This window comes from Sorghum bicolor, chromosome 9, assembly GCF_000003195.3.
Source record: "Sorghum bicolor cultivar BTx623 chromosome 9, Sorghum_bicolor_NCBIv3, whole genome shotgun sequence".
NCBI lineage: Eukaryota > Viridiplantae > Streptophyta > Magnoliopsida > Poales > Poaceae > Sorghum > Sorghum bicolor.
Window position 1 is genome coordinate 6,060,573 of NC_012878.2, and position 14,694 is coordinate 6,075,266.

The 14,694-nt window shown below is 44.3% G+C and overlaps 1 protein-coding gene and 1 non-coding gene across 2 annotated transcripts; both read left to right on the forward strand.

Moving 5' to 3' along the window:
- On the forward strand, positions 2,062-2,133 carry TRNAM-CAU. The gene has a single exon. It is a non-coding gene; the product is annotated as a tRNA-Met (tRNA).
- LOC8071221 (ABC transporter F family member 4) lies at positions 10,059-13,043 on the forward strand. The gene is made up of 2 exons (XM_002439302.2): positions 10,059-11,751; positions 12,717-13,043. Exon 1 carries the CDS (start codon positions 10,105-10,107, stop codon positions 11,740-11,742), a length of 1,638 nt encoding a protein of 545 aa, XP_002439347.1. The 5' UTR covers positions 10,059-10,104; the 3' UTR covers positions 11,743-11,751; positions 12,717-13,043.

Consider the following 14,694-nt stretch of genomic DNA (forward strand, 5'->3'; position numbering starts at 1 on the left):
CTAGGAGTCTAAGAATACCTCACTGCAACCGGGTTGAAGGCCATTGTTCAAAATTAGAGTCTGCTAATCTTTATGTAGTAATCTAACCACCTGGGAGATGAGACACGGTCACATTTTGATTCTTTGCTGTTCGTTATCCTGGAATGTGCAAAAGGTGCTGCAACCACTAGTACAAAGAAGCACTATGCTGGCGATGGAATATAACTTTTACAGGCGGTTTCAATTAAACAACGCTTGTGGAAAGAAATCAGCTTACCTGTCTAAAAAACCGTCTGTGAAAATCAATTTTCACAGACGGTTTTCCTAACAAAAATCGTATGTAGAAATCATGTATTTCTATAGTTGGTTCTCCTAAGAAACCGCCACTAAAAATCATATTTCTACAGGCGGTTTCTTAAGAAAACCGCCTGTAGAAATAATTTGAAATTGAATTTTTTGAGCTTTTCATATGACCTCGTTTGAAAAAACCGTCGAAATGAAAGTTGTAGATCTCGAAAATTTATGAAACTTTGTAGTTGATAAGTTTTTCATTTGAAATATTCTTTTGTCGAAAACTACGTTTGAATTTCTCAAAAATTCAAATTTTGTAAATGACCTCGGATGGAAAAACTACCAATACAAAAGTCGTAGATCTTGAAAAGTTGTGAAACTTTGTAGTTGACAACTTTTCCATTGGAATCCGTTTAAGGTCTCAAATAATCAATATATACTCGGTTTAGGATAATATGTGGGGAACTAAACTCTAGTATAGACACACCTGAGTGATAGGGGGCGAGGTCTCAGGTTCGAATCCCACCGGCCGCGAAGCGCACGATTTTACGTGAAAAAATACGCAACTTGCGACTTCGACGGAGATGGGCTAGCGATTAGCCAGTGAGCCTTCCCTATAATTAAAATCTTTTTTTCCTATTTTTAAAGTCGATTTTATATTTTGTATAAAGGTAGATGGCATAACTGAATAGTACAGGCGGATCGTCAATCCACCTGTGGAAAGGAGTGGCGAACCGCCTACATAGTACCTCTGTGTACTAGTGAACCTATGTTACCTGCCTCATCTGTTGTCTCATTGCTGCAGAATGATGATTGATGATGCTCAAACCTCTTGCTCAAAAATGATGTCCAAACCTGTTTTCCATCCTATAAGGTCCCAGAATTGCTGATGCCCGATTGCCTTCATCAGAAGGGCGTTCTAAGTCCAAATGCTAGGCTCTGACAGTGAGAAATAGAAAAACACACAGTCCCCCAGATCCTACTGAGATTTTCCAATTCAATCGTGCTGGCCTCAACCTTCGGCCATGTTTAGATTCATTTTTTTTTATTTTGCTATTATAGTATTTTCGGTAATTATTGTTTAACTATGGACTAACTAGGCTCAAAAGATTCGTCTAGCAAATTACAGACAAATTGAATAATTAGTTATTTTTTAATCTATATTTAATGCTCTATACATATGCCGTAAAATTTGATGTGACGAGGAATCTTAAAAAAAATTTGAATTTTGGGTGTAACAAAGGAAGGCCTCAGTGTGAAACTGAACGTGGTGCATTGCATGGCCTTGTTTAGATAAAAAAAGGTTTTAGATTTTGACACTCTAGCAATTTCATTTTTAATTTGACAAACATTGTCCAATCATAAAGTAACTAAGTTTAAAAGATTCGTCTCACCATTTACAGACAAACTGTGTAATTAATTTTTATTTTCATCTATATTTAATGCTTGACGCAAGATTCGATGTGACGGAAAATTTTAAAAAGTTTTTGATTTTTAGATGAACTAAACAATTGCTGGTCACTCGGGAAGAGGTCGTTTGCATCTGCCCACGGCATGTAGTTACTGAAGACGGTGGTGGAGTTGCATGTTACAGAAGGTCGCGCTGTACCTTATCTCTGCTGAAACTCGGTCTCAAGCACATGTAACTGCTCTCTGCTCAGCATGATATATCTGGGCTTACATCATAGCTAGCTCGAGCATTGTCATGCCTCCAGCATGATGCATATTCGAAGGACCATGCCCAATTGTATCGACAATTAAACCACGTGTACATCGAAGTTAGCATCAAACATCAGATTAGCGCAGCGGAAGCGTGGTGGGCCCATAACCCACAGGTCCCAGGATCGAAACCTGGATCTGATAGAATTCTCTTTTTCTTCTTTTTTTTTGTTTATTATTTTCATCGCTCGACCTAAACTTTTCTCTCTCTTTTTGAAAAAAATGATCTCTGTCTTTTGTTTACACAGCTTTCACTTCATCGATCTAAACTCTGAAGTCACAAGATCTCCCAAATGAGCTCCTCTCTCTTGATCATACTCAAATGAATACCGACGAATTGCCTGTTGGGCTTATGTTTCCAGCCACCAGAAAAAGAGCTTCCCTATTCAGTGTTTAATTTGGGCAGTAGTACACTAGTAGTAGCTTATTCAATCTTACTGCTGGGACTTACCCCATCTCTTTGTGTGCCCACTCATTAGGCTAAGTTGCAGCACACTTTTATCGCTGCGTATATCTCTTTGCGCAGTTATGAACAACAAAAAGGACATATAGGAATGGAGTCATGAACTAAGGGCAGTTCATTTGACTTTATAGACATGGTCTGGTTCGTCCCGCTCAACCACCATTGCCGTGGAGACAACCCGATCAGTTGCTGCTATGTAAAGGAGCAGGTCCTCGTTGGGTTGAGGTGCGGTGAGGACGGGTGGTGATGTGAGGAAAGTTTTGAGCTGGGTGAAAGCAGCGTTAGCTTCCTCTGTCCAGGAGAATTTTTTCGATGCCTTTAGAAGTTTGAAAAAGGAAGGCCTTTTTCCCCAGCCTAGAGATAAACCGGCTGAGAGCGGCCATGCAAGGATTTGGCCGTATGCCGTCGCGGCTGACGACGTTGCCGAGCAATAGACCAGAGGAAACCCCAAAGATACATTTTTTGGGATTGAGCTTCCACTTGTATTTATTTAGCGCCTTAAAAGTGCGATCCAAGTTGTCGATCAGGGTGCTTGCGTCCCTGGTTTTGACGACAACGTCGTCAACGTAAGCCTCGACAAGGTTGTCTCGTATCTCGTCGCGGAGGCATTGATGAATAGCGCGTTGATAGGTGGCCCCAGTGTTTTTCAGTCCAAAGGACATAGTTGTGTAACAGTATGCGCCAAAAGGAGTAATGAAGGAAGTTTTAATCTGGTCGTCTTCCTTTAGCGAGATCTGGTGATAACCAGAGTAACAGTCGAGAAAAGAAAGGAGTTCGCATCCGGCCGTTGAATCGACCACCTCGTCGATACGGGGGAGACCGAAAGGATCTTTAGGACAGTGTTTATTGAGATCGGTGTAATCAACGCACATTCTCCATTCATTATTCTTTTTTCTTACAAGAACTAGATTGGCGAGCCAATCGGGATGATACACTTCTTTAATAAATCCGGCTGCTAGTAGCCGTGTTATTTTTGTCCTAATAGCCTCCTTTTTGTCACGAGCGAACCGTCGGAGTTTCTGCTTGATAGGTCTTGCGGTCTTCGAGACGTTTAAAGAGTGCTCGATCAGGTTTCGTGGGACGCCAGGCATGTCCGTGGGTTTCCATGCGAAAACGCTTACGTTGTCCTTTAGAAACCTGACGAGCGCGTCTTCCTATTTGGGGTCCAGGTTGGCCCCGATGAGAGCCGTCTTCTCGGGGCTGCCGTCGACCAGCTGTACTTCCTTGTGCTCTTTGGATTTTGTGTTTTTTCCTTGGGGTCTCTTGCTCGGGTAGTTGTAGCTGGTCGGAGGGAATCTGCGTGGCTTGAGCTGTAGTTTATGCCATACGAATTGAGAGGTCAATTGCTTCGATGACCTTGAAGCTTTCCTCCTTGCAAGTATATGCGGTGTAGACGTTGCCTCTGACGGTCAAGACGCCTTTCTCAGTTGGCATCTTGAGGACCAGGTATGAGTAGTGCGGGACTGCCATGAACTTGGTCAACGAGGAGCGGCCTAGAATTACGTGATAAGTACTGTCGAAGTCGGCGGCCACAAAGTTGACGAACTCTGTGCGAAAGTGGTCGGGTGTTCCAAACTGGACAGGGAGCGTTATCTGCCCGAGGGGTACTAAACTTTGACCACCCCAGAACTGAGCATCATACGGCTTTAGTTGCGCCGGGGTTAGCTTGAGGGCAGGCAGGCTATTGCGGAAAAGAATATCGATGGAGCTGCCCCCGTCGACAAGCACGCGCTCGAATCTGACGTTGTTGATGCAAGGGTCCAGGATCAGAGGAAAACATCCTAGCTCTGGGATTACGGCCCACTGGTCCTGCCTGTTGAAGGAGATCTCTCTGTGCGACTAGAGAGGGAATTTCGGGTCAGCGATCAGGCCGTCTGCGCTGTCCACATTGAGGCAGGCTCTCTTCAGGAGCTTTCTTTCTCGTTTAGACTCTATAGAAACTTTGCCTCCGAAGATGGAGTGCACCACGTCGGTGGGACTGACATACTCGTGTCGTGGGTCCCTATCCTGGTCGTCGTCTTCGTCTTCGTGACCATGTTTGTCTTGTTTCCCGTTTTTCTTGGTGGAATCCCCTTGAGCACCCGCTGTGTGTAGATACTTTTGAGGACACGACATTCTTCCATCATGTGATTGGACTTGGGATGGAGTTGGCATGGTCTTTCAGCGTCTTGTTGTAGTCTTCCTGGTAGTCTCGCCGTCCATTGGGGCGCTTGACTGTGTTCACCTCGTGGTCGTTGTCGCGAGGTCGCTTGCCTCTGAAATCGTCGCGGTTGTCGCGTCGTCTATCCCAACCTTCTCGGTGGTCGCGGTTGTCGCCACGGCGGGGGTTCCGGTTGTCGAAGCGTCCACGACTGTCGTCTCGTCGGGGGGGCTGGTCGGCACCTCTCGCATCTTCTCGGATGAGTTTTTCGACGTCATCGGTATCAGCGTAGTTTTTGGCCGTGGTGAGGAGTTCGGCGACCGTGGCCGGTCTTTTGCGCAATAGCTTGTTTCGCAATGCTTCGTGGAAGCGTAGGCCCTTGATGAAGGCCGATAAAGCCTCGTCGTGAGAAATCTTCAGAATCTTGAGGCGCATATCTGAGAAACGTCGGATGTAATCGCGCAAGGGTTCATTCTTCCTGTCCCTTATCCTCTCGAGATCGTATTTGTTCCCAGGCTTCTTGTAGGTAGCAATGAAATTGTCAATGAACGCCTGGCGCAGTTCCTCCCAAGAATCGAAGGAGTCCTCGGGTAGGCCGAGGAGCCATTGATGACCAGCCTGGTCGAGGACTACTGGGAAGTAGTTTGCCATGACGTGTTCGTCTCCTGCTGGTGACCGGACCGCGATCTCGTAAAGAGTGATCCATTTTTTAGGGTTTTCCTTGCCGTCATATTTTTTAAGTTTCTCGAGCTTAAAGTTGCAGGGCCATACGACTTGGTGGAGGTGTGAAGAAAACTGCCTTAGGCCGAGGGGGGGCCATGTGCTGCAACGTACTCAATGCGTCGCAGGTTTTCGTGTACCGCTCTTTCCGTGGCGCGCCTATTGATGCGATCGCGGGCGTCCGTAGGAGGGATGTTTTATCGTAGATCCCTGCTCTGATTTACTTCCTGACCACGCCCGCACCTCTGCTCACGGTAACCGCCGGTGTCCTGACCACAGTTGTCGCGTCCCGTGTCCTTCCTACGACCGTTGGGGATCGGCTATGATGGCGCCCGCTGGGTCGTGGTGAAGTCCGGTTGCGATAAGTCTGGTCGGAGGAAACCTCTGTGTAGGAGACAGCTTGGATTCTTTTGAGCAAAGTGGTTGTCTGCCCCATTGCGGCGATCAGGTGCGCTCGTATGCTGGATCGGATACCCTGGTATTCCGGGGTATCGGGGAGCCGGTCCAGGTTTGCCATGGCGACAGCCACGTTAGCGCTTGGCGTCTTGTAGACTGGCTGGTTCCCGACCATATCGAAGGCATCACTGAGGTTTTGTCGCGCAAGTTGCCATTCCTCGTCCGCTCGCCGTTGAGCACGATCGGCATTGCGCTGCTCGCGGAGTTGCTTTTGCTCGTCGGTTTTGCCATCGACAACTGGTTCGTCGTTGCTGACGTTAAAGATCAGATCTCCTCGTCGGGGTGGGAAGACTGGAAAATGAGAAAAACCCGGAGGGTATGGCGGTAGATCCAGGTTGTAGTCTTCGTCCTCAGAGTGTAGAACTTCGGTAGGGACGGACCCTGTGCTGGAGTTCGTACTGGTAGCCTTATCGTCCGGCAGGACTCGGATGGACACCATATTGACGTAATGACGAGCTGCTCGGCTGTCTTGGCGCGACGACAAACCCGCCTTGCCGAACAGAGATCGTGTATGCCGTGAATACTGGTCGGCCGCGTTGTTCAGACCATAAGGGCAATTCTGGTCTGGGGGAGCTGTCTTGAGCTTGACAGATCGTCCCGTGGGGGTCGACGTTATTGTCAGGGACGCCCCTATTTGTTCGTGCGTGGTGACACGAGTTGGCCGACGGGAGTCGAAAAAATTTGATGACGCCGCCTGATCAAATTCGCGCGAGATAGAATCCACCAGGTTGGAGGCTTCGCGAAGTTTGAGGTCGGCGCGATCGAGGGCTTGGAGAAGATCCGAGTTGTCGACCCTCTTCACCCTGTAACGAGGGAGTGGAGGTCGGGTGCTCGGATTCGGCGTGATCGGAGTCGACGCCTCTGCTGTCCCAGATTGGATCTGTGTTTCTTCCGAAGTCGTGGTCGTGAGGCCGTCGCCATGAGTTGTCCACGTGATCTGGCCGACGGTGAACGTGAGGCCTTCAGCCATGGCCGCGGAAGCTGGAACGATGACCATCTTGTTCGTCGGGAGAGCTGCACGCACACCCCCTCCTGGCGCGCCACTGTCGACGAAAGCTAGTCGGCAGTCTAGCTTAAGGTATACCACGGTAGTAGTTTATCGGTAGACGGTGCGCAAGCTACGAACTTGATGGTGACGCAAGACACGGACAAGGTTTTTATCCAGGTTCGGCCGTCGTATGGGCGTAATACCTACGTCCTGCGTCTGATTGTATTGAATTGTGTTGAGATAATCTGTCCTAGGGGTCCCTTGCCTCTCCTTATATAGTCCAGAGGGCAGGGTTACAGATCTGGAAACTAATCCTAGTCGGTTACAATTGCCATAGATAGTACGATATCAATTCTTATTCTAACCAAATAGAATCCTGCTTGATCTCCACGTCTTGTTTTCTTGCGTGAAACTCCGAGCAATTAGATCAAGCCTCGAACTGCCTCGTGATGGGCCAAGCCTCCTGGCCCAAGTCTAGCCGTAAGGGTATAGGGGTTTATACCCCCACACTATGGTCGAACTATACACGATTTCCATAACAACCAGTCATAAAAAATCATCCATAAAAACTATCTTCTACAATGGAGATTTCTTAACCGGGTGGAGTCAAGAATAGAGGGCTACATAGCTGATTTCAGATTTCTGCCATGTTTATCAGTGTCTGAAGAACATCATTGTCACTTTGTTTCGGTTTAATCGTCACCGGTTGAAATTAATCCTATTTATTTTTATTTTCAGGACTTTTCTGGAGTTTAGCGGATGCGGCCCACAGTGCCAGCGCGCATGGCGCAGGCACGCCTGCTTGCATCTCGAGACGTTCTTTTTTTTTTGGCTTCGGAGCCGAAAAATTGAAAGTAGGGAGCGGTGGGCAATGGGAGGCACACGCTCAATCTGGACGATTCCTCGTGCCTCTAAGGTCTCAAAAAAAGATTCCTCGAACCTTTTTTAAGTAATATAAACGGTAAGGTTTTGTTTGGATGTTGTCGGATTCACCTCAATCCACATGTTTTGGAGTAGATTAGGGTGGAATTTAGTTCAAGTTCCACTCCAATTCACCCCAATACATGTGGATTGATGCGAATCCAACTACATCCAAACAAGGCCTAAATATAAGTGTGGATAGTGTAGATAAATATAGAAGAGATAGATATGAGGATGGAAAAGGATCAGATTCGTATGAAATGGGAATATCAGCTTTAACCACCTTTTATTTAATTAAAATTCGAATACGAGTACGCAATTTTGAATAGAAAAAAAGATGTCTTGAATTTGGTTTTTTGTTCAGATATCTACTCAATTCAACATAAAATACATATTATTAGATTTAATGATCACCAATGTGAAATAAAATTAATGTGCACTTCTAATAATCTCCCATTTCAAAATGAACAAAATTTAGTGGATAATATTTAATAAAACGATAGGTCAAGTGAAGAAATTCAAACAAGAATGCTAGGCAACAAATAGACATTTTTCTTTACCAATGGTTTTTAGTTACCAATTTAATATAATATTAGATTTGGATATATAACATAGACAAATATAACTTAACAAATTAATAAAATTACCAATAAATATAGTATTTAAATATATAATTAATCAATCATTATTTGTATAATATTTATCATCAAACTATAAAATAAGCTACATCCAGAAATAAATTAACTAAAGTACAAAAATATTTTATAACAATAAATATGTTAGGTTTATATTGAGTTAAGAAAAATACTAAACTAACTTAAATCTTTATGTATGATTAATTGTATTAAACAGATATTAAAAGTTATCTATAGGTGTACTTTTAAATTGTCTCAATCCATCAGTAGTAATATTAAACTAAATAATTACTCACTTTTAAATAGATTATTCTTTGCAAATACAGATAAATATCTTATGTTTAATATTCTTGTCGAATACGGATTTAAAATCGAATACCGAAAATTTTGGAAAATGAATTCTGATAACTGCATTTAGTATCACGTTTGAAACAAATATGAATACAAATTTAATACTGTAAATGGATTTAACATTGTAAATTGAGTAAATCGATTCAACCCCCACCCCCAACTATTTGTTGATTTTGGAAGACCCATATTGAGACAACATACTCCTTAACTTTCAAAACTGGACAAAGTACTCCCTTGATCATTTTAAAGTGGTTCCTTAGATGGTATTGCTAACATGGTAGTGGGGCTTATGTGTCGGGTCTTTCTTTGACTTACATATAAAAAGGCATAACTTTTATATATGAAGTCGTATGAATACAAAATTTACATTAAAGTTGTAGATCTTAACGCGATCTACAACTTTGTAGTTGATAACATTTCTATTTAATAAACTTTAGAGGCTCAAATCTTCATCACCTTGGATTCTTAGTAAACTTTGTAGTTGAAAAACTTTTTTTATCTGAGATCGTTTAGAGCCCCAAATATTTGTTTTAAATTCTGTAATTTTGATATTCGTTTTTTAAAAAAATCAAATGACCTCTTATGGTGACGTAGTCCACACCAAAGTTGTAGATTTTAACATGATCTATAATTTTGTAGTTGACAATTTTTTATTTGATATTGTTTAGAGGCCCAAATTATTTGTCCTTTAAAAATTTTAAACAAATTGGATTTCAATATATAAGAATTTAAAATGAATATCTCATTGTAAAAATATTATCAACTATAAAGTCGTAGAACATGTTGAGAGCTGCAACTTTGGTGTAGATTAAATTAACATCAGATGTCGTTCGAAAAAATAAAACAAAAATTAAATTTTGAAATTATAAAACTTAAAATGGATATTTGGAGCTCTGAGCGATGTCAAACAAAAAAACATTAACTATGAAGTTATAGATTTTATTGAGAAGTATATAGTATAGACTATATCAATAGGGCCATTTGAAAATTCTAGATTTTTAAAACTATAAAGTTATAAATCGTGATGAGCTCTATAACTTTGATATATCTATTCATACGAGCAAAACCACCCAAGAAACTACTTTGAAATGGTCGAGGATGTATCTATTCATATAAAGCAAAACCATCGAAAAAACTACTTTAAGGCCCATTCAGTTAGGCATTTTCTGTCAGGAACTGTCCATAATATTTTTAGTCCAGTATAAAAAAAACGAATGGTTCTAGGCCTGGACAGCTTCATTCCGGCCCAGCCCAGAAACGAACAGGCTAGAAATGGTCGGGGATACTTTGTCCAGTTTCAAAAAAAAAAAAAAAGTTAGGGGGATCTGTTGCTCGGTTTTATAGTCCTTCCCTCATCTCCGCCCAAAAATTTGAAATCCTTTTTCACCCCCCCTTCACCGACCTCCAACCTCCCCGCGAGCCCCCGCGAATCGAATCCGCGATGGCGGATCCGCCGTCTGTGCTCACGCTCCTAGTGAAGAAGGGCCCTTGCGAAGGGAGGGCCCTGCAGCGCCGCGCCGGCGCCGCGGCGCTCCGTGTCGGCCGCGTTGCCAAGGGCAACGACCTCTCCGTGCGCGACGCGGGCGCGTCGCAGAGGCATCTCTCCGTCGAGTTCCTCCCGCCGCCCGCGGCACGGTGGGCCGCCACCGACCTAGGCTCCTCCAACGGCACCCTCCTCAACGGTACGCCTCTCGTGCCCACCGTCCCGGCGCCGCTCTCCGATGGGGACCTCATCAAGATCGGGGAGAGCACCGTGATCGCCGTCTCCATATCGATCGATGCGGGCCCGGGACCGGGCCCCGCCGCCACTAGGCGTTCCGCGCGCAACGCAGCTGCCGTGGCGGCGGCGCCGGAGGAGGAGGATCAGGGCCCCGCGGTTTCGCGCAGGGCCGGACGGAGGAAGGCCGGTGCGGCGGAAGCCCCCGAAGGTGGGAATGAAGTGGAGGAAGCTGCACTCCCGACTCGCCGAGGCGGGCGGAAGAAGGCCGTTGAGCCCGCTGGGGTGGAGATGGGAGCGGAAAAGGAGGAGGAGGAGGAGGCGGCAATACCGCGCCGGGGCAGGTCGAGGAAGGCTGCAGCGACGGTTGTCCTTCCGCCACAGCCGCAAAATACGAGGTCAGCGAGAGCTACTGCAAGGAGAGGTGAGGCGGTGGGGTGCCAAAACGATGAGGGAAAAGTGGTGGGGACTGGAAGGGGGAGAGGACGGGTTACAAGGGCAAGTGCAAGGAATGGCACGAGTGGTACTCCCGAGGATGAGGAGGAAGAGGAGGGTGAAGATGCTGTGGCCAGAGATCGGGGAGGGACAGTTGTTGAGGGCAAAGGTGATGAAGAGGAGGATATGGTAGAGACCACAGACAGAACTTCACATGCATCAGAGGTGGTGCCGGCGGCTGGGAGAGGACGAGCAAAGAGGAGCAGAAGAGGAAGAGGCCGAGGAAGGGCCACAAGGGCAAGGAAAGCTGAGGATGCAATTGTTGAGAACGATGAAAATGAGCAAGAGGAAAGGGATATGGCTCATGCCAGAGATCGAGAGGGGAGCCCATTGAGGGTTTTGGCCGTGAGTGATGGTTCTGAACAGGATAAGGTGACAATTGAGGACGGCAAGTTGGATGGAACCTCAAAGGTATCCATGGAGGATGAGAAGATGGTGGATGTGGAGGAAGATGCGACATTGACAGAGAGGGAAATTGAGGGGAGGGACAATGCTCAGCATGCTCCTGCTGACAATGGTGGTGTGGAAGAAGAGGAGGTGAAAAATTTGAGCAAGGAAGGGGAAACTGAAGTTGACCAGGAATTGAGAGAAAAAGTGTCACCAGAGTCAAAGCTGGATGGTGTTGAAGTGGAAGAGAATGATACAAGGGAAACTATTGCTGCCAGTGGAGAGAAAGGCCATGTGGGGGAGCACACAGGAAGACGCCGCTTGGAGGATATGACATTGGGGGAGTGGTTTGTTCAGATCGAGAAATTCCTTCTAGCAAAGAATGCAGAGGCTGCTGAAAAGGCGATAGCTGAAGTGCAAGAGAAACATCGGCGGTTTTGTGAGCATGTTAAAATGCTCAAAAAGAGTTCTGCTCCTTGAGATTCCATGGTACATTCAGCTATTACTAAACATTGTCCTGTTATTACTTCTGTTCTTGTTTTCTTAAGAATCAATTGCAATTTTGCAAGTACCCCTAATATATTTGTTAAAGCATGAACTTTGGTATATTGCGATTAAATATTCTTGTGAGAAGTGTTGAAATCTCGTGGTTAAATCTTTCTAGTTTTTGTCCAATGGTGAATACCGATTATAATTATAATTTTTTCTTCTTGCAAACAAATTGTTTGCGAGTGGCAAGGAGTGGTTGGTAATTTTGATTCTTAAATCACTAAGAGATGTAGTATAAGCCTTTTTTGGCACAACTTGTATTTGTGCAGAATTTTCTTTTATGAGAAGCTGGTTAGAAGTGTATTTTGACTATTCAGTTAATTCCTAGTCTTGTTATTGATAAGCTGCTGTAGAATCATGTTGTTTGGCACAACTTCTGTTTAATCTGTGAAAAACTAAGAAATAAGCTGTGCCAAACAAGGCTAGTTCTTCAGGGACCCTTTTTTCTGTCCATCTTAGTTTTTCTTCTTCTTTTGTTTGTACAACATACTTGAACTATGCCTTTTGTGTTGCTGACAAATTTTGTGGTCCTGTGTGCTTTGATTTCATGAAAGTCGTGCACAGTTCACCTGCAATATTAGCTTCTGTCTTACCCTTTTTTATGTTGAGTATCTAATTAAAAAGAGCCATTTGTATACAATAATTTAGCAAATTCTTTTAGGATATTGTCCACTGTTTTATTTACCACCTCTGATTCTCTGAATGATTCAATAAGGGTGCTTGATCTTTTTTCACAGGTTCGTCAATCGCTTAAAGGAAAATTAAGACAAATCTGTTACTTTGAAGTTTTCTTTCAGTAATCCTGCCCAAATTATTTAAACCTTGTTACTTTTTACAGTAATAACTCATAGATTCCTTATCTGATATTATCCACAAGTTTCTTAAGCCTGCCATGTTCTCTACAGGATCATCTGGAAATATTTTGTACAGCCTAATGTTGGAAGGTTTGATGACACCATGATATCACAATAAAGACAACAATGCTGAAGTGTCGCAAACTGTAGGTTTATGGTGTAGGCACCAGTAGTAGGTTGATGATCTTGAAAGTTGTTTATTCCATTCATGATTCTGACGAGAATGCCGTACTAGTATGTATAAAGTAGCTGAATTCGTTGTTGCATCCAGTAGAGTTCTTCTGTCCTGAACCTCTATATATGATAGTTAACTGCAAAATGCCAAAACCCTTTTATCCCGTGTCTTAGTTTATAATGCAGATATTTGGAGGGTGGCAACTGGTAACACAAAGTGGAGAGAGTCGAGTACAGTCTTCATCAGCTGACCATTCTGAGATTCTGACCGCATATTGTGAATTCAGCCTTATTTGGGTGAAGTAGAGGTGAACATATAGAATGATTTTTTTTCTCTCTCTCTCTCTCTCTCTCTCTCTCTCTTGAAAGCGCAGGAGGCATACAGCCCTATTCACTTCAACTTATCAGCACGGCTTAGCAGCCATTGTACAGTGTTTTTCTCTCACCAGAATTCAGCGAACAATAATTTTCAGCATCAGCATAAGCCAAATTTTTAGCATGTCTGAGAAGAATAAAGCACACCCTTCATTTGGGTGTAGCTCCATACAGGGAAAAAACACCACTGGTTGCTGGCCATTTGACACATGGGAGTTGAGAGCAAAGCAGATGTCTCAGAGAGGCTCACCGTCCAGCCACCTTTGAGCCATCGCCAAACTTGTTTCAGGCTGGTATTCTGTAGTTATGGCCGGCACCCTGCGCTAGCAACAAAGCATTAGGTTACTACGTCTGATTACCTGATCTAACACATGACCGTGCGTGAGCTATCGACAGATAAATGATGTGGAGATACCTACCTTCACAGTTGCAAAGGGCGAATTGTTGTCCTGTGTTATCGTAAACCTGAACAGGAGAACTAAAGATAAAAAAATGCAAGTGATGCCCCTGTCAGAGAGCTAATTCGAGACGATTGGATTGTAATACAATTTTTATTTGGCAAACATTTGTATATTCAGCAGGTGATCTAAATCCCTTATACACACACCAGTGTAAGGAAAAATTTAAGTTAGATGACTTAACACAGCAGCCTGGCCATTGAGGTGCTATGCTTTCCAGTCATCAAATATGGAGAAATCCAGTGATCTTATCCACGCTTGCGTGCTAAGGAACGGCATCATAAAGTTCATGGTCTCCGCTGCACCCACAAAGATCGCAATGGCATGGATGGAAGAAGGTTCAGGCTCAGCTAGAAACAAGTATTATACTTCTCAATTCTTGGATGCTCACCTGTACACACGCGCACGATAACCTGGTACTGGATGCTGCTTTGGAAGTATTTTGCATAAGGAAGCCCTTCGGTGCACCTTATCCATTATTCACCAATATAATTGTCCCCTTAATTGCATCATATATTAGCCATTAATACAAAAAATGGCCGATTATCCCAAGAGAATCATGCATTAACCACAAGTTTATAGTCTCACATCACTAGTACAGCAGCTCACTATACTAGCGCCCCTGTTTTTTGTACAAGCGGTTCTCACAGACCAGGCGCCAGTGTAAAGAAAACGGTGGGACCAGAGAAATAAACCGCCTCTGTAAAATATTTTCTGCAGCCGCTTAACTTTGGGAACCGTTTGTGTAAATGTGAACTTTATTGAAGCGGCTTTATATGTTATCCGCCTCTAAAAATCCATTTTTACAGTCGTGTTTTAGTGACAGCCGCCTGTGTTTGCGGACCGGATATACAGCGCGTGCACGCGCGCGCGAGGGTACTTCTCACCAAATCTGTTGGGCTGACAAAGTGAAGAAAGGCCCAAACACAAGCGAGAACGTATATATACAGCCCCGGCCCGGCCGGTACGTAGATGTGTTTTCTTTTTTTAAAAAACCCGAATTGCCGGTTAAGCGACGAAGA